Genomic DNA, 20,667 nt, shown 5'->3' with positions numbered 1-20,667 from the left:
TACTCTCTGCAATCCGAGGGTAACTCCTCCACCGAGATCGTGCTTTCCAGGCTGAGCAAGGACCTGCTACCTGCCACGACTAGGGATTTGTCCCCTCGGTTCTCATTCTCGCCAACGGTTCTGAGTCCCTAACCTTCTTCCCAAAACTTTGTCTTCTCACAACTCACAAACATGATCACATGTCCCCTGCGTGTAGTTTGAAATTTGGAAGGCATTTTTACTGTAGAGGCTTAAAAAGCAGCTTAATTAGTTAAGGGTAGCCATGGGGGGAGACTCGAAGAGATTCTGAAAGGTATCTTGGAGCGCATTAGACTTGAGAGGCCGGTGACAGTAGATCTAAAGAGAACCGTCAAAGCCTGCAGAGTTTTCTTTGAACAGCTCTATTCTTATGCAGGCATGCCAGGGCTGGGGGTAACTTTTGTTGTTTGTTTATCAAAGAAACCGAGAAAGGGAGTGGGGCCCGCCTCTTTGCTGACCCGAGGACTGGAGTGCCAGGCCTCGCGGCTCGCGGGCGGCTCCCCCTCGGCGCGCCCCGAGCCCGGCGGGAGCCCGGAGCTCTCCCCCCATTCCCCGCGGGGCGGGGCGCGCCTGGCGGCCACGCGCGCGCGCGCGCGCGCGCGGTGGAGGGGGCGTGTCCCACGGGCGCGCGCGGACGGCGGAGGGGGCGTGTCCCCGGGTGGCGGCGGCTACGGCGGCGGCGGCGGCGGCGCGGGCCGGGTGCGCGGCGCAGCGTCCTGTGCTGGAATGTGCGGCTCCCGCGAGCTCGCCGCGCAGCACCAGAGCAAGCGCCGCCGAGGCCCCGGGCTCCAGACCCCGGCGGCGGCGGCGGCGGCGGCGGCGGCAGCGGCGGCGGCCCGGACGGCTGGGCTAGGGCCAGTGGCCTGAGCACCTTCTGCAGCTCCACTCCTGGGCCTTCGCGGGCCTTGACGGCCCCCGCGCCCAACTTTTCCACCCTCCCCCTTCCCTCCCCTGAAACTCCAGCAACAAAAGAAAAGTAGTCGGAGAAGGAGCGGCGACGCCGGGTAGCCCGCCCCGCCTCGCCGGGAAGGCCGGTAAGCGCGGCGCGGGCCTGGGGGTTCGGTCGGGGTGGGGGAGGGCCGGCCGGGCGGTGGCGGCGGGAGGGGGAGGGCGCGGAAGGACGCGGAGCGAGGCGCTGTCCAGGGCTGATTTGCAGATACTGTGGCTCCGGCGGCGGCCGCCGCGCCGGGCGGGGGCGGGCGGCCGAGTGGGATCGGGTTACACCGCCGCGGCCCAGGGGCTGGGCTGGGGGCGTTCGTGGGGAGCGGCGCGTCGCCGGGACCCCATCCCCAGTGGAGGCCGGGCGGCCGCCCCTGCGCGGGCCCGGACGCCTCTCCAAGTCCGGTCCTCTGAGGCCAAAGAGCAGAGCTGCTCGGGGCCCTAGTCCTGAAACTTCCTCCTCTTCCTTCTCCTGCCCCCAGGTCCCACCGCAGCTCCGCGCCGGCCCGCGGCCCTCCCGACCCCCTCCCTCCAGCCTCTCCCTTTCGCCGGAAGGCGCCGTTGAGCGCGGCCGGGCTGGTTGAGTCAGCCCCGGGGCCCGGGCGGTTCCGCCAGCGGGGCTGGACAGCGATTTCTGCGCTCCGGCCGCGCCGGCGCCGCCGCCCTCGCGCCCGGCCACCCCACCGCGCGCGTCCGGCCGGGCGCCGTGGGGGAGTGAAGTTCGCAAACTTCCGGGGCGCGGGGGTGGCGGCTGGCCCGCGTGGGGGCCCCCTCCGGCGCTCGGGGCCCGACGCCTCCGGAGGGCGCCCGTAGTGTCTCCGGGTCCTCCGCGAGGGCGAGTCGGGGGCGGGGGGTGGTCGGAGGGGCCCTGGGGCGATCGGAAGGGCCCGGACCCCGGCTTTGCGGTAACTTTCCGTCCTTTCTACAGATTGTTGCCCCCAGGCCGGGGAGGGGGCCGCCTGGACTCGGGAAAGACTCGCTGCGGCCCAACGGCGCCCCGACTTTGCCCACCTCCCCCCGTTTTAGTGTTGGGGAGCACGGGAAAAGCTTTAAGACGAGAGTTGGGGCAACTCCCGAGAGTTGGTGTGTAGATGGGTGCGTTGAGCGGGCCGAGCCGAGAGGAAGCGAGAGCGCCCGAGTTTGCAAAGAGCTGCTTTGTGTTTGGTATTTTGAGAAAATGGCCGAATGCCTATTTCAGTTAGGAATGCCGCCGCCGAGGTAGGCGCTGGTGGCAGCAGCACATAGGAATTCGTGCAACACGTTGGACTTTCGGGCTGTGCTTGGACGGCCTTCCTGACAAATGTTAACATTCCTTTAGGGGTGGTGGGATTTGGGGGTGGGGGGAGTAGAAAAGTCGATGTTGGGGTAAATTACCGAGTAGCTTGGGCTGTTAAGCCCTAGGACAGCTTTCGCCCTCTGTGTTCTGTGATGGCATTTGATTCCAACTTTTGCTGGTACTTAGAAGTAAACCGGTTTGTGTTTATACGCTTGGGTGAAACGGATTACTTTTTGTATTTTTGGGTTAACTTGACTTTTTTAGTACTTGCCACTTATTTTGCTTTTTCTAATTTGCAAGAGAACACTTAGTTTGAGAATAGTACATTTTAGATTGGAAAGTAACGTGGTTAAGACCATTGAAAAAGCCCAGCTTGTTTTCCAAGAAGGTGATCTTGTAATGGCTTCCACTAGGCAAGTAGGCCAAAACAAGCACAATGCAAGAAAATTGCTGGTTGTCGAGTTGGGTTGTACGATTATTTTATTAGAGGGTTTGAAAAATATTCTTTACTTCTGAAGTTTTGAGTAAACCAGATTTCCTTTTTCACAGAAAAAGGGGTCCATAATATTTTTTCTCTTAAATCGGTGGAGTCATTGAAAAATTAAGAGGGACCAAGTTGTACTTTTTGAACAGTAGTTTTTTCTTTTGGTGTTAGTCAAGTTCATATGAAATTCAATTAAGTTGAATAATTATTACAGGCTTCTACTTTCCAGATGTGTTTGTGTACTTAATAAGTGCTCAGGCTTGTGGATTTCTGATTGAGACCATGGAACTGATGAAGTGGAGGGGAAGTTGGATTACTCATGTACTGAACTTTTAAAATAATTTTAATTAACCTTAAAAATGAAGATTACTTTTTTCCCCTACCAGAACAATTAAAAGTGCTTTAGGGACTGCATGCCAGTGGTAGACCTAGTTGATGAATGAGTTGTCAAATTGGCAGAATTTTTTCTAGGGGTAGTAGAAATTTTTTGGGTAACTGCTGTAAAGAGAATTGGGACTTAACAAAAATATTTTAAAGGTTTGTCATTAGTAGTTAATGAAGCTTATTGAGTTTTAAGGGTTGTATTGAGAAGTATTTTTTTTTAAGTTATGAAGAATTACAGTGATGTTTTGGCCAGTAAAAGTTGTGTTTAAACTGGTATTCTTGTGTTTTGTTTTGTTTTTCAAAATTCAGAATCCAATTATGGCCACCCAGGTAATGGGGCAGTCTTCTGGAGGAGGAGGGCTGTTCACTGGCAGTGGCAGTATTGGCATGGCGTTGCCTAACGACATGTATGACTTGCATGACCTCTCCAAAGCTGAACTGGCTGCACCTCAGCTTATCATGCTGGCAAATGTGGCTTTAACTGGGGAAGTAAATGGCAGCTGCTGTGATTACCTGGTTGGTGAAGAAAGACAGATGGCAGAATTGATGCCTGTTGGGGATAACAACTTTTCAGACAGTGATGGAGAAGGACTTGAGGAGTCTCCTGAAATAAAAGGTGAACCTAATGGACTGGAAAACATGGAACTGAGAAATTTGGAACTCAGTGTTGTAGAACCTCAGCCTGTATTTGAGGCATCAGCTGCCTCAGAAGTTTACAACTCAAGTAAAGATCTTCCTCCAGAAACACCTGGAGGAGAGGACAAATGCAAGAACTTGAAGACCAAACCCTTTCGCTGTAAGCCATGCCAGTACGAAGCAGAATCTGAAGAACAGTTTGTGCATCACATTAGAGTTCACAGTGCCAAGAAATTTTTTGTGGAAGAAAGTGCAGAGAAACAAGCAAAAGCCAGGGAATCTGGCTCTTCCACTCCAGAAGAGGGAGATTTCTCCAAGGGCCCCATTCGCTGTGACCGCTGTGGCTACAATACCAATCGATATGATCACTATACTGCACACCTGAAACACCACACCAGAGCTGGGGATAATGAGCGAGTCTATAAGTGCATCATTTGTACGTATACAACAGTAAGCGAGTATCACTGGAGGAAACACTTGAGAAACCATTTTCCAAGAAAAGTATACACATGTGGAAAATGCAACTATTTTTCAGACAGGAAAAACAATTATGTTCAGCATGTTAGAACTCATACAGGTAAGAGAAACTTTCTAGTCCCCTAAGTTCATGGGGGACTCTCATGTCTAATTGTTAATTGGGTGGTGCTTGAGAACTCAGTGTTCAAATCCAGGTTCTGTTATTTGCTATCTTTGTGACCTTGGACAAGTTATTTAACCTCTTTGTTGCACATTCTCCATGGAGTAACAACATATATGGGATTGGAGGATTAAGTGAAGTAACATATGTAAAGCACTGAGAGTTATTTGAGAAGAACAGCGAAGAGATCTGAGCAGTGCTCTTCTAAAGTACATATCCTAACAACTTGAGATAGACCATTTCACTAAATCAGATTGCTTTTAAGTTTTTAGATGTGTTTATGTGACAGTGAGCACACCTGAGATACGGTGTAGTTTCTGAAAGGAGCTCTGAGGGCTTAGATAAAAAAAGGAAAACCCAATGATTAACCTTGGCTAGCTGTATTGAACAAAATCCTCAATCTTTCCAATATTTGACTTGTAGGATTGGGTTCCTAAATGGAACAACTTGTCATTGTCCCCAAAACCTAGAAATTTGAGCAGTTAGTTTTTAAAAGATTGATGGGATTACCACCAGTTGAAACTATGTTCCTAAGAAAGCAAACGCACATATGGAAAATGGAGCTATTTTTCAGACAGGAAACAATTATGTTCAGCCTGTCTGAATGCATACAGGTCAGAGGACATTTCTAGTCCACAAGTGCAATTATCAAAAAAGTTGAAACGTTAAAAAAATATGAAAAATTTCAAACATTGCAGAAGTAAAGAGAATACCCCAATGCATAATATATACTCTTCACCTACACTCAATAATTTTCAATATTTTGTCACATTTGGCATGTTTTAATCATTTTTTAAAGGTAATTGCTTTATTGAGATAAACTTCACGACCATATAATTCATCCACTTAAAGTGTACAATTAGTGGTTTTTAGTGTGTTCACAAAGTTATGCAAACATCACCACAATCAATTTTAGGACATTCTCATCACTCCAGAATGAAATGCTTATCTATTAGCAGTTGCTTCTCATTTCTTCCCAGCACCCCTTAAATTCACTTTTTAAAAATTTAACATATTATGGGGGTACAAATGTTTTGGTTACATATATTGCCTTCCTTTAATTCACTTTTAAATTGGCTTTTCAATATTTGTAATTTAGGGGCCTCATTTTTCAAAGTAATGTTTGTAACTGTTGGTAGTTAATTTTCACATTTCTGTTACATTTTCCTGGTAAGCATTGGTACATCTGAGGTATGGTGAAGGGTCTGAACAAAGTGGATAGAGTAATCTAGTACTCTGCTCTTTGGGTCACAAGTGAAAAGGGGCTGTGGGGTGCTGTTTGCGTCAGGTCCCCTTTTGCAGAAGTTGGCACTCTGCAGGACTGAACTCCATAGCTAAAGAGAACACTAGAGAAGAGAGTAGATACTGCTTTGCTTAAGTGGTAGACTTAATAAAACTTATGGGTGAAATTCCATTATAAGAAAGACCTCTGCAACAAGATTTCTAAGCCCCAGCAGATGGGTCATGTGTTGAATGCTTTAAAATCTAGTACAGTAAAAGAATTTGCAGTCCCTTTCGAATTTGTTGTAACCAGTGATTGTCTCCATGTTTTGAAACTGTTTGATTTCAAAAGTAAAATTCACACATTACAGAAGGTACATAGCATAGGAAATGAAGTTACCTTAATTACTGTTAAGACAAACTGTTAGATCAAACTGTAGACTGAACTAATTTCACCTACAGAGCTTGTTTGCATGACAAATGCTTGCTCTGTAGCCTGGGCTAGAATGCAGTGGCATGATCATAGCTCATTGCAACCTTAAACTCGTGGGCTCAAGCAATCCTCCTGCCTCAGCCTTCTATGTAGCTGGGACAATAGGCACACCTGGCTAATTTATTTATTTTTTTGTAGAGATGGGGTCTTGCTCTTGTTCAGGTTGGTCTCGAACTCCTGGCCTCAGGTGATCCTCCTGCCTCAGCCTTTCAAAGTGCTGGGATTACAGGTGTGAGCCACCTGCCTGATCTTCACCTACAAATTCTTAAAGAAAATCCCAGATATCATATATATTTCATCCATAAAGTATTTCATATTCTTTTAACAGTTTTTTCTAAAACCTTGGGCCCTAATTTAGAATTGCCAATAATGTATAGCATTCAGATAGCAACTGCTACACATGGTAAAGTGTATGACTTATGTGAACACCCTAATGAATTTATACACTTTACAAATGTATGCAGTTGGCCTTCTGTATTCATGGGTTCCACATCCTCAGAATCAGCCAACCAAGGTTCCAAAAAAAAAAAAAAAGGATGATTGTGCCTGTACTGAACGCATACAGACTTTTTTCTTGTCATTATTCCCTAAACAATACAGTATATCAACTATTTGCATAGCATTTACATTGTATTATGTATTATAAGGAATCTAAAGCATACAGGAAGTTTTGAGAGGGTTTGTGTAGGTTATGCACAAAAATGACACCATTTTATATAAGGAGCTTGAGCATTAATGAGTTTCGATATCCTTAGGAGGTCCTGGAACCAATCCCCCCTTAGTCTACACCAAGAGACAACTGTATACTCATAACCACCATATAAGTCAACATATAGGATTAGTACCCCAGTGTCTTTGTCTTATTAAATTTTGGTGTTCCCTGTTCTTTCCTGTGATGAAAAGAAAAAAAAAATGTTGGTGGGTTTTTTTTTGTCAATTGTAATTTTTTTTTAATTTTTTATTTTTTAGAGATGAGGTCTCCCTATGTTTCCCAGGCTGGTCTTGAACTCCTGGGCTCAAGCAATCCTTCTGCCTCAGCCTACCGTGTAGCTGGGATGTTTGGCTGGTCAGTTGTATTTTTGATAACCTCAAAACTATTGGGTTACTGAATAATTTAACAGTTTTCCCAAGAAACTAAAAATGTTTTCAACAGTAAATTTAAATTTGTTGATTTAAGAAGATTTTTAGAAGGAAAAAATGGAAAATAGAAAGAATGGGAAAATTTCACTGTTGGTGTATAATTCTGATTTTTATGTAAAGGTTTTTTGAAAGGAGAACTCAACTTTTTGCCACTTAAATTTTTTTGTTGACCCCATCTCTACTAAAAATAGAAAAAATTAGCTCAGGAGGCTGAGGCAGGAGGATTGCTTGAGCCCAATAGTTTAAAGTTGTTGTGAGCTAGCCTGATGTCACTGCACTATATAGTCTGGGCGACAGAGTGAGACTGTGTCTCAAAAAAAAAAAAAAAAGAAAAGATTTTTTTTTTTCCTCCATGGTTTTAACTTCAGTGTGATTTTTATGTGTGTGTATAAAATACATATTTTAAAAACAAATTGGTGCTGTATAAGTTGAAGGTTAGTGTTTTGATTATGTAAATTCTGAGTATCTCTGGCATTAAATGCATAGTTCTGAAAATTATGTTTATGGAAAATTCTAGGGCTGAATAGTAGACATAAGAAATGACAGCAGGAATCACTTCTCATTTCCTCTTGCAGTATTAGGTAGCCTAGTTTTCAGGTTCATTTAATGGGTTTATTGTGTTCCTTATCCAGTACCCAGAATTAGGTGCTGTCTCTGTTATATATTAATCTTCAGAACAATCCATTGAGGAAAATAGCATCTGTTGTAGTAGTCCATGTTTACAGAGAGGAAGACTGTAGATTTGAAAGCCTGAAGTGATGTGCCCAAGGTCACATACAAGTAGCACTTAAAGTTCAGAAATCTCTTTATTCTACAGTAATTGTCATGGTGGTTGTGGTGGATGCGGGAGCTGGAGATTACTTTCATCCAAGTTGGACTCTTTAATTTTGTGGTTTTGCTATTTAAGCAGTTGACAAATTCTATTTTGAAAGAAAACATTTTTACCTGTATGTGTAACTGAAAAATCAGTACTTTCTGAAAGAGTAGTTATGTCTAGTTTGTGGAGTTGGACAGATAAAATAATCTCTCAAGAATTTAAAAGTAAATTATCCTTAATAGATTTCTCGTTAATCTGCAGTGGTATTTAATTTTTTCTTCCATCAACATTTTTATAACAACTTTATTGAGATATAATTTATATATCATATAATTCACTACGGATTGGCCTGATGTAGGCAGTTCATATGAATGGAATCATAAAATATGCTGCCCTCTGTGACTGCCTACTTTTGTGTAGTGTCACATTTTCAAAGTTCTTGCATGGTGTCATACGTGCAGTACCTGTTTTCCTTTTATTGACAGATAATAGTCCCTTGTATGGATATGTAACATTTTGTTTATCCATTCTGCAGTTGATGGATGTTTGGGTTGTATCCACTTTTTGGCTATTATGAACAATGCTGCTATGAAAATTCATGTTTAAGTTTTTATGTGGACATTCATTATTTGTATTGGGTATGTACCTAGGAGTGGAATTGCGGGGCTGCATGGTAACTATTTTTACTGATATTTAACCTTTTGGGTAACTGCCAAACTATTTTCTATATACTAGATACACCATTTTACAGTCCCAGCAATGTATGAACATCCCAATTTCTCCACATATTCACCTTCACCAATACTGTTAATATCTGTCCTTCTCATTATAGCCATCCTAGTGGGCATGAAGTCTTCATCTCATTGTGGTTTTGATTTGCATTTCCCTTGTGGCTAATGATAATGTGTATCTTTTAATGTGCTTATTGGCTATGTGCGCGTGTGTGTGTGTGTGTGTGTGTGTGTGTGTATTTTTTAACAGAAGTACAGTAACATTTTTAAACTATCTTAATTCTTCCAGGTCCCAAGGTAGGCATTGTATTGCTACCAGCTCTTTACAGCTAATCTATCGATAATAGCTAATTATAGCAAAATAGTGACTAGGCACAGTTCCCACTCATTACCATTCTTTTTTTTTTTCCATAGCTTCTTGTCCCATTTTATTAGACAAGTGTGTTACTGTATCACAAGATTAATAGTTGATATTTATTGAGGGCTTTACTGTGTGCCAGGCAGTGTTAAATACTCTGCATATATTATCTAATTTACATTCTCACAATTATAGGAAATGAAGGTACTGGTACTTTTACAGATGAGGAAGCTGGGTGTTTATGTAACTTTCCCAAGGTCATAATTATTTTGTGTCCAGAGACTATGAAAACGAATTGTCTACCTTTTGTTAAAACCTATTTTGTTTAGAACCTATTAACAGTCCATGTCTGAAAAGAATATGCATGTCCTGCCTTTGAGTCTTAAATTCTTTAGGACTGAATCAGTGTCCTCATCTTTACTTCAGTTGCTCTTAGTCCTTATGGCTTTTATAATTTTACACTTGATGACCTAACTATTTTGTAAATGGTATAATACATCTGCCACTTGAATTTTTAGCTTAAAGCAACAACATCCCCACTCAGAAGGATTGTTGCTTTAAGCTAACAATTTCAGATGGTAGATCATTTACAGGGATCAAAAAAATTACTCAAGCAATGGCATCAGAAAATTTGGGTAGATTTTTTAAATGATAGTTCTGCATTTTTTTTTTTTGCCTTAATGCTAATTTTTTTTGATTTTTTTTTTTATTTCAGCATATTATGGGGGTACAAAAGTTTATGTTACATATATTGAATTCTGCATTTTTAATACATGATAAATCTACCTTTTTTCTAGGAATAGGAAAAAATTCCATGTTAAAAAGTGCTCAGCATTGAATATCGTTACTTTGTTAGTGAGAATTGTATTTGGCTTGTTTTGTTACATTTTAATACTGTCCATTATAATTTTGCAGGAGAACGCCCATATAAATGTGAACTTTGTCCATACTCAAGTTCTCAGAAGACTCATCTAACTAGACATATGCGTACTCATTCAGGTTGGTAAGAAAATGGAAACTTCTCTACCATTTTCAGTAAATGGCCATTATAAGGAAGTTCTTTTAGACTTGTAACTGAGTCATTTATTTATGATTTATTTTTAATATAATTTAGAAATTAGAATTAAAACAAAAGTCAGTGTTCTGTCAATGTGGACCTGTATTTAAATGGGATTCCTAACATAGAATCCATAGGTGGAACTCCTGAAACTGAATGTAAATTTGCGGGTGTACTTTTTCTGGGAGGAGGATCCTTAATTTTCTTCAGATCTTTAAAGAGGTCCATGACTCCAGTAAAAATTACTAACGTAGACCAAGACTGGCTCATCCTTTCTGAAGAACCCCTACCCCCTCACATTCCCCCTAACAGTATAACACCGAGTGTCATAGTGTGCTGTTGCCTGGTGTCGGGGATTCCTTCTTAACTTCTCAGGTCTGGAAATTTGGGTTGGTTCTGTTTTGAGAATTGACAAGGCTTTTGAGGATTGATTTACAGAAGTTTAACTTAGAAAAGAAAATGACAGATAATCCAGAATGCCAATTCATTAACCTGTACTGAAAACTCAGAACTATCACAAGTGGGAGATTGAGCCACTCCAGTGACTGAAACAGTCGTGATCACCACTCAGAATTGGTCCTTATTATCAAGGTAGTAAGTGGCCAAGTAAAAAAGTAAATGTTAGCATTGGTGATCTTGAATGGATAATTATTTCATTTTGCCCTTGTGTTTACCCTTGGTGAACACCACTTCTGATCCGAATACTCTCCTTCCAGATGTAGAATGTATGTCCTATTGGGGAAAGTAGGCTAAGATCTTGATCTTTACAAAAGTCTATGTAGACCCAACTCCCTTAAATTAATAATTACCTTAGGTCTGTGTTGTCCAGTTGGGTAGCCACCAGCCATATGTGGCTAACTGAGCTTGTGAAACATAGCTAGTTTGAACTGAGATTTATAAAATACATAACTTCTGGTATGTATTTTATAATACAGTACGAAGAATGTAAAAATATCTATTTTTCGTGTGTATCATGTGTTACAATTATTGAATATATTGGTTTAAACAACTAATAAAATTAATTTTGTTTGTTCGTTTTTTACTTTTGTAATATGACTACTAGAAAATTTAAAATTACTTGTGATTCATATTATATTTCTATTGGACATTGCTGCCTTAACTCAGTAATGAAAGATTTGACTATATAACAGATTCTGGTTTACTTGAGCAGCTAGGAAGGTGTCCTATGGTATGCTTGCTAGCCTTTCTTGACCTTACATGCTTGTCATGTTAATGTACTTTGTTCCTTGTAAATCTCCTAAGCTGTTGAGTTGTGCCACTTTACTAGAAACCTGGTTTTATTACTTTTGGGAGCTTCCTGGTTTTATTCTCTGAGGGTAACGTGAATGCAGTCTCAGGCTGTGTTGAGGGTAGGCATCCTGTCCTATTGATAGCTATACTCTGACCCTTTAATAAAACATTTAAGAGCTTTACATGAGTTAAACTCATTTAGTCCTCATAATTATTTTAGATTGTAAGAGTTCTGTTATCCCCAGTTTTTATAGACGGGGAATCTAAGACGTGAATAAATATGGCCATTTTTCCTGTAGAATGCCTTCCCTTCTGGATATGTATCCTTACTTTCTCATGGTGTCATTTTGCTTTTCTTTTGTCCCTGTTACTTGTAAACTGGAAATTCAATCTATACTGCTTTTTTTTTGTTTGTTTTTTGAGACAGAGTCTCACTCTGTTGCCCGGGCTAGAGTGCCGTGGCGTCAGCCTAGCTCACCGCAACCTCAAACTCCTGGGCTCAAGCGATCCTCCTGCCTCAGCCTCCCGAGTAGCTGGGACTACAGTCATGTGCCACCATACCCAGCTAATTTTTTCTATATATTTTTTAGTTGTCCAGCTAATTTCTTTCTATCTTTAGTAGAGACAGGGTCTCGCTCTTGCTCAGGCTGGTCTCTAACTCCTGAGCTCAAACATCCACCCACCTCGGCCTCCCAGAGTGTGAGGATTACAGGTGTGAGCCACTGCACCCGGCCTGGAAATTAAATCTAAATGTTTGGTATTTACCTATCAAGTGTTGTACCTCATTTAAAGTCACATGTGGTTGACCCATTGCTAATAATGTTGGGTCACTGGATTAGAATGATGACATATTTGTATTCTTTCATTGAGTTAATAAGACTTTGTCTTGTCACTGTTTAAATGTTTATAGTGTTTTATACCAGTTGATAATCTTTGCCTGAAACAATTTTATTTAGGTTTGCTAAATGTCTTGAGTTTTGTTTGTTATATTTTAAAGATGTTTCGGTAGTTACTATTATAGTACAGCAAATATTTTAACAGGCTCTTAATAACTAGTAGTCGCTACTGTTTACTGTGTGCATGCTAGGTACTGAAAAAGAGCTATTTGTTATCTCTATATTTAGTACCATGAAGGTACTGAATCCCAGTTAGGTTAGAACATAGGCTCAGAGAGGATAAGCACGTCAAGGTTAATAGTCATTCCTCAAAATTAGAAGACCTAGGGTTTGTCTTCAGACTCCCCCACCCTCTCACATTTATCAACAGTGTTAGAACATGATGGTTCAGAAGGTGGCTCAGGTAAAGAGGCCACAGCATAATGAAACTGTAACTACACTGTATTGAGAGAGCAGAACAACCATTCATTGTCTTTTATTGGATTGTAGCAGTTTGTGAATCATAAACAGGAAATAAAAATGGTTAGTCTGTTTTGTGTATGAGCGTGCTAAATTATTTTCAGCAGAGCCTATGTCTTAATACTTTTAATAGCAGTTGCTGATAATACTTGAAATAAAGTGAGGCTAAGTTTGGTCAAATTGGGTAGTCCTTTAGGCTGGGTTGCATGAAGTGACTATTTGGTGTTTTCTCTAGGGTCTGGGTTTTTTTTTTTTTTTTTAATAAAAGGTGGGGATACTCACGACTATACTAATGAGGGTAGGGTCTGGGTTTGATCTTCACGGTCACTTTGGGCATTTTGGTTTCTTCATGTGAATGTATTTTAGGGAAGAGACGTGTGAGCTTAGTCTGTGTTTTTTCTGGAAGAGGTTAAACTCTGTTGAGTTAATACATTTTAGGAAAAGTGACAAATTTGGCAAAACTCCATCAGTCATTTACTTGGAACACCTGTCCACAGGATGAGTCTTCTCAGGCCAAGTTTGAAAGGAATCAGAATATTGGTTTGGTAAAATAGAAAGTTGCTTATTAGTGGAAACATAGACACTAAGCTCATCCTGTGTTACTCTCCATTTCATTGGTATCTCTTCCTAATAGTGTTAGGGTATCCTCTCCTGAGTAGTCCTGGAGACACCGACCTTACCCTGAGCTCTCCCTTTCCAACCGTTAGTGGAAATACTACCATCTAGTTTGTATTTGCCATTTTGATATTTTTGAATATATATCACACTGGCTAGTTGCACTTGTCCTGCCAGCATAGGATTTCATTTTGCATGTTTTCCCCTTATATGCACAAGGAATGTTTTTGTTAAAGGAAACTAACAACTTACCAAGTTTCACCTTCATTTATTATACTTATTTTTAAGGTGAGAAAATAATTTTATTCACCAATATGTTTATTTTGTTTTCACCAATTATTTGCTGATTATTATTGGGGGACTATGTAGCTGGGATAATATGAAAGATATTATGGTTTGAGAGTTTTTTCGTGAATTCTAGAATAAGTTTTTAAACAATATTTTATCGAGGACTAATAAACAAACATGGAAAGGCACACATCTTGAGTATACATCTCTGTGACTTTGTTTTCATCTGTTTTGACTACCACCCGGATCAAGACATGGAACATTTCTACTAAGAAAATTTCATTACCCTTTCTAGTCAGTCTTCCCCCCACATGCTATTTGACTTCTCCTGTCAAAGAACATTGTAACATTCTTTCATAAAACGCTCTTGGCCGGGCGCGGTGGCTCACGCCTGTAATCCTAGCACTCTGGGAGGCCGAGGTGGGCGGATCGTTTGAGCTCAGGAGTTCGAGACCAGCCTGAGCAAGAGCGAGACCCCATCTCTACTAAAAATAGAAAGAAATTATATGGACAGCTAAAAATATATATAGAAAAAATTAGCCGGGCATGGTGGTGCATGCCTATAGTCCCAGCTACTCGGGAGGCTGAGACAGGAGGATCGCTTGAGCTCAGGAGTTTGAGGTTGCTGTGAGCTAGGCTGACGCCACGGCACTCACTCTAGCCTGGGCAACAGAGTGAGACTCTGTCTCAAAAAAAAAAAAAAAAAAACGCTCTTGAGGTTCATCCCATGTTGCATTATAACAACTTCATTTTTATTGCTGGTAATCCATTGTATACCCCTATTAATCTTCAGTTAAAAATTTCCCTTGCCATTCTTTCTACATTATTCTTGATAAGAATGTGCAAAACTTGTAAAAATTTTTCCCCTTTTGACTTGGCTTACACCTAGAAATTAATTTTGGAAGCATTAAAATAGACAATTGACACATTTATAAAGATGAGAAATGTAGGTAGAATTGGAAAAAGGAACCATTTGTACAGGGCAAAAAGATGTATGTTCAGCTAGGTACCAATAGATTGGAAAATCTATTAAACAAGATTTAATGGCAACAAAGTGAAAATTGGGGGAGAAAAATGAAATGGGGTGAGTAAATTATAACATTAAATTTTAAACAGAAAATTTCTACATCCTCCCTTTCTCTGAGCATTTCTTAGGTAAAGGCTTATACCTTGATTGATGCTTGCTACTTAGACCCCCTCATTCATTAGTGGTTATAAAATGGTGAGATTTTTTTTTTTTTTTTGAGACAGAGTCTCACTCTGTTGCCCAGGCTAGAGTGAGTGCCGTGGCGTCAGCCTAGCTCACAGCAACCTCAAACTCCTGGGCTCAAGCAATCCTCCTGTCTCAGCCTCCCGAGTAGCTGGGACTACAGGCATGCACCACCATGCCCGGCTAATTTTTTTCCATATATATTTTTAGCTGTCCATATAATTTCTTTCTATTTTTAGTAGAGATGGGGTCTCGCTCTTGCTCAGGCTGGTCTCGAACTCCTGAGCTCAAACGATCCGCCCAAATGGTGATATTTTAATTACAATTCTGTTATTAGTGTAAATATTTTCATTAAGAGATAAACTCCGTTCACCAGCTCTTTGTTTACTCAGAGGTAGGGTTTATATAGGAAAGACAGGATAAATATTTGAGTCTTCCCTTTTATTTACCCATACTCAAAGTTACCAGTTGGTTTCCAAAAGTAAGCAATTACAGGTAATGCCATATTGAGTGCTTGCTCTCTGCCCGATGTTAAGTTTACATGGATTAGATTATTTATAGCTCACAATGCTTAGAGAGTACTTTATAGATAAAGAAATTGAGCCTGGCCGGGCGCGGTGGCTCACGCCTGTAATCCTAGCACTCTGGGAGGCCGAGGCGGGTGGATCGCTCGAGGTCAGGAGTTCGAGACTAGCCTGAGCAAGAGTGAGACCCCGTCTCTACTAAAAAATAGAAAGAAATTATATGGACAACTAAAATATATATATATACAAAAAATTAGCCGGGCATGGTGGCGCATGCCTGTAGTCCCAGCTACTCGGGAGGCTGAGGCAGTAGGATCACTTAAGTCCAGGAGTTTGAGGTTGCTGTGAGCTAGACTGACGCCACGGCACTCACTCTAGCCCGGGCAACAAAGTGAGACTCTGTCTCAAAAAAAAAAAAAAAAAAAAAGAAATTGAGCCCTAGAGAGGTTTCAGTAGTGTCTCAGTAAGCAAGTTGCAGAGCCCATATTTTGTCTCCCGCATACTCTAACTCTAGAACAAGTTCTTAGCCACTATGACACCTGTCTTTCTCCATTCTGTCTATGTATGTTAAACAAGTGTTTGTCTCCATTTAAATCAATCACTGGAGAGGACAGTATAAAGCCAAATGTAGAGTAATGTAGCATGTTAATAGAAACCTTATTTATTGATTCTATTAGTGAACGGACATGGGAAGGAATTGTCCAATTATCTATGTATCCAATGTGACATATCTGGATAAGTTTTTGTTTTTGTGATTATTTTATCACCAGACATTTTCTAATCATGTAAAACTTAACATCTACATGGTTTTGCTTAATGTCTGAGTTTTGCTTTAAGAAAAATTTTGGTAAGATTTGATATGACTTTGAGAATGTTTGAGAGATGAATTTTCATAAATGTCAATTTCCATTTTTCTACTATGCATTCCATTGGACCAGTGGGGTATGGATACCATTTGGTAATATTTACTAGAGTGTGATCTAGATGGGTATGTATTCAGGTAGAATGTATTACTCTTATGCCTTTAATTTGGGGGTGGAGGTGGTTCTGGTTTTGTATGCATCTGTGATTATGACTTTGCTTATTTTTACATACCATATCTATTTGTATGCCACTTCTTGTTTACCTGATTTCTTTGCCCATTTTATAGAAAAGGTACGAGAAAAAAATAAAGTCTTCTGAATAATTACTCTGGCTTATATTTTTGCTTTAAAATAGCAACTCTGGCACTGGAAATTGTGCTGAGTGAAACTTTACTCAGCTCTTGCCATGATGGAAAAAAGGGTTAAGTTTCAAGGAAAAGCCATTGCTTCTTGTGCTTCCTTTTGCTAAAGCACTTTCGAAACTTTTGCACCTAAGATTTGGGAGTATAGTCCAGAGTGAAAGATACCTCTCTCTCATGATTTATCTTTTAAAAAGTTATGGGAATTTTTGTATTCTACTCCATTATACATTTATTTTAAATAAACATAAACAATTTTAAAATTGATTAGTTTCTCTGAGTAACCTTGCCCCCAAATTAACATCCAGAGACCATCTGAATTTTACCAATAATTGTGTACTTGATGAATCTCTATTTTTTTTTTTTTTTTTTGGAGTCAGGATCTTGCTCTGTCGTCTGGGCTAGAGTGCAGTGGCATCATCATAGCTCCATGCAACCTCCAACTCCTGGACTCAGGTGATCCTCCTGCCTCGGCCTCCTGAGTAGCTGGGACTATAGGGGCACACCACCACGCCTGGCTAATTTTTTTTTTCTTTTGTAGAGATGGGGTCTTTGTGTTGCTCAGGCTTGTCTCTAACTCCTGGCCTAAGGTGCTTCTCTCGCCTCAGGCACCAAAGTGCTAGGATTGCAGGCGGGAGCCACTGCCCAGCTGAATCTCTATTCTTTAATAGTGCTTGAGAGCTCTAAATTTTTAAACGTTTTTGAAGATGATGATTGACTGAGATAATTTTATTCCTCTGCTTGGTTTGAGAATCAATGTCATGGGGTAGAGAATTGTTATACAAGTAAATATGGTAAATGTAAGGTGCATGAAACAGTCTTTCAATAAATAGTCTTTGTGGTTATTTTACATGTACAATTCCTTATAAGTATATTTTAATCTTGAATTTATGTTTTAATCTATGTCTTCTCTGACATCTTTTATTTACCTTTAGGTGAGAAGCCGTTTAAATGTGATCAGTGCAGTTATGTGGCCTCTAACCAACATGAAGTCACCCGCCATGCAAGACAGGTTCACAATGGGCCTAAACCTCTTAATTGCCCACACTGTGACTACAAAACAGCAGATAGAAGTAACTTCAAAAAACACGTAGAGCTCCATGTTAACCCACGGCAGTTCAATTGCCCTGTGTGCGACTATGCAGCTTCCAAGAAGTGTAATCTACAGTATCATTTCAAATCTAAGCATCCTACTTGTCCTAATAAAACAATGGATGTCTCAAAAGTGAAACTAAAGAAAACCAAAAAGCGAGAGGCTGACTTACCTGATAACAATATTACCAATGAAAAAACAGAAACAGACCAGATAAAAATAAAGGGGGATGTGGCTGGAAAGAAAAATGAGAAGTCTGTAAAAGGGGAGAAAAAAGATGTTTCAAAAGAGAAAAAGGCTTGCAGTAGTGTCTCAGTGGTCCAAGTGACTACCAGAACTCGCAAATCAGCAGCAGAGACTAAACAGATGGATGTACACACGGGAGGTAATTCAGAAAAGTTCTGTAAAACCAAGAAAAGCAAAAGGAAGATGGAACCTGAAGCCCAGCCCTTACGTGATCCTGTGAATGACGAGGAACCTGTGACAAAAAAGAAAAAGAAGGTAGACAGCAAATCCAAAAGTAGTCAGGAAGTGCCAAAGGCTGACAGCAAAGTGGAGGAGAATAAGAAGCAAAATACCTGCATGAAAAAAAGTACAAAGAAGAAAACTCTAAAAAACAAGTCAAGCAAAAGAAGCAGCAAACCTGCTCAAAAAGAACCTGTTCAGAAGGGGCCTGTTCAGGTGGGGCTGCCTCCTCCTATGGAGGTTGTTCAGGAGGAGCCTGCTCAGATGGAGGCTGTTGAGAAGGGGCCTGTTGAGAAGGGGCCTGCTCCTGTGGAGGTTGTTCAGAAGGAAACTGCTCAGATGGAGTTGCCTTCTTCCATGGAGGTTGTTGAGAAGGGGTCTGCTGAGATGGGCCCTGTTCCCATGGAGGTTATTCAGAAGGAAACTGCTCAGATGGAGCTGCCTTCTCCCGTGGAGGTTGTTGAGAAGGGGCCTGCTCAGATGGAGGCTGTTCAGAAGGGGCCTGCTCAGATGGGGCCTCCTCCCATGGAGGTTGTTCAGGAAGAGCCTGCTCGGACGGAACTGCCTCCTCCCATGGAGGTTGTTCAGAAGGGGCCTGCTCAGATGGAACTGCCTCCTTCCATGGAGGTTGTTCAGAAAGGGTCTGCTCAGATGGAACTGCCTCCTTCCATGGAGGTTGTTCAGAAAGGGTCTGCTCAGATGGAACTGCCTCCTTCCATGGAGGTTGTTCAGGAGGAGCCTGCTCAGGCGGAACTGCCTCCTTCCGTGGAGGTTGTTCAGGAGGAGCCTGCTCAGATGGGGCCTCCTTCCACGGAGGCTGTTCAGAAGGGGCCTGCTCAGATGGAGCTGCCTCCTCCTGGGGAGGTTGTTCAGAAGGAGCCTGCTCAGAGGGAGCCACCTCCTCCACTAGAGCCTCCTCTTCACATGGAGCCAATTCCCAAAAAGTCTCCTCTCCGAAAAGATAAGAAGGAAAAGTCTAACATGCAAAGTGAAATGGCACGAAAGGAGCAAGTCCTTATTGAAGTTGGCTTAGTGCCTGTGAAAGACAGCCGATTTCTAAAGGAAAGTGCAAGGACAAAGGATCTCTTAGCACCATCACCACTGCTGCCAAAGGAAAGCTTAAAAGAAGAGGCATCAAAAGACCAAAAATTATTCTCCGAAGGTGAAGGAAATAAGGAAGCCCCTCTTCAGAAAGTAGGAGCAGAAGAGGCAGATGAGAGCCTAGCTGGTCTTGCTGCTTATATCAAGGAATCCACCAGCGTTTCATCCTCTGGACAAAACTTGAATATGCCAGAGGGTGAAACTTTAGATGGTAAATATCAGACTGACAATATTGTTTCTGAAATGGAAATGGACACTGATAAGAACAAAACAGAGAATCTCCCTTGCAAAGACTCAGCAGTTGAAGAACCAGTTTCACCATTGCTCCTTCTGCCACCAACAGAAGAAAGTGAAGCAGTGTCCAAAACTACTCTGCCATCGCCTTCTATTACCATGGCAGTAAATGAGTCTCAGGAAATCGATGAAGACGAAGGCATACACAGTCATGATGGAAGTGACCTAAGTGACAACATGTCAGAGGGTAGTGATGATTCTGGATTGCATGGGGCTCGGCCAGCTCCACAAGAAACTAGTAGAAAAAATGCAAAGGAAGCCTTGGCAGTGAAAGCGTCCAAGGGAGATTTTGTCTGTATCTTCTGCGATCGTTCTTTCAGAAAGGAGAAAGATTTCAGCAAACACCTCAATCGCCATTTGGTTAATGTGTACTTCCTAGAAAAAGCAGCTCAAGGACAGGAGTGATGAAACTGGGCAAGGTTTCAATTCTTAGTTTGTAAGGTCTATTACATTTTATATCCATTTATAATAGTAGACAACTTTTTAAGATTGCTTTAATTAGTGTCCAATGTTGATTTTTAAGTGGCATTCTTTTTCCTTAGGACTTTATATATACCTGTTGATTGTTGTATACATTTTAGCAAATCCAAGGGAATTAGTGTACTAAACCAACAGATAAACCTAAATCTGTTAGCTTATGTGTTTAATTGAAATGAGACGGCCAAGATGGTATAATAGCATTCTGTTGCTGTGTCCAGCTACAGCTTGTCAGTTTTTCTCCATGTCTATCTTCCGGTTTTGCTTTAGTTTATTTTTAGTTCCTTGTTTAGCTCTATAAAAAATTGGCTTACTTAATAGCAAATTACTTGAAGAATTTGCCTGCTTTATATAAAGTTAGCACTTTAAGATTTTTTTTTTTTTAGAGAAGAGAAGACATTTAAATTGAAGAGTAATTCTCCCAACAATGGACATTCTATCAGTCCAGGTATTTACTTCCTGAGTTTTGATCAATATTTCTAATTTGTATATGTTAATTGTCATAAAAACAGTGATTTTGGTGTGTTTTATTTTGGTGCTTTAATGGCTTAAGATGTTGCACATTGCTTTGTGTTTTTTTT

At 41.3% G+C, this 20,667-nt stretch overlaps 1 protein-coding gene across 2 annotated transcripts; it reads left to right on the top strand.

Annotated features, from left to right (window-relative positions):
* The first annotated feature begins 726 nt into the window (after positions 1–726).
* REST (RE1 silencing transcription factor) lies at positions 727–20,336 on the top strand. 2 transcript variants are annotated; one of them, XM_069458562.1, is made up of 4 exons: positions 727–1,052; positions 3,411–4,314; positions 10,050–10,133; positions 17,592–20,336. In XM_069458562.1, exons 2-4 carry the CDS (start codon positions 3,420–3,422, stop codon positions 20,012–20,014), a joined length of 3,402 nt encoding a protein of 1,133 aa, XP_069314663.1. In that variant the 5' UTR covers positions 727–1,052; positions 3,411–3,419; the 3' UTR covers positions 20,015–20,336. The 2 variants fall into 2 exon arrangements, with proteins under 2 accessions (XP_069314663.1, XP_069314664.1); XM_069458563.1 differs by lacking the exon at positions 727–1,052 and adding an exon at positions 1,835–1,862.
* The last annotated feature ends 331 nt before the right edge of the window (positions 20,337–20,667 follow it).

The sequence above is a fragment of the Eulemur rufifrons genome, chromosome 24, assembly GCF_041146395.1.
Source record: "Eulemur rufifrons isolate Redbay chromosome 24, OSU_ERuf_1, whole genome shotgun sequence".
NCBI classification, from domain to species: Eukaryota; Metazoa; Chordata; class Mammalia; order Primates; family Lemuridae; genus Eulemur; species Eulemur rufifrons.
The sequence above is the reverse complement of the archived record's forward strand: the minus strand, read 5'-3'. Positions and strand labels throughout refer to the sequence as shown.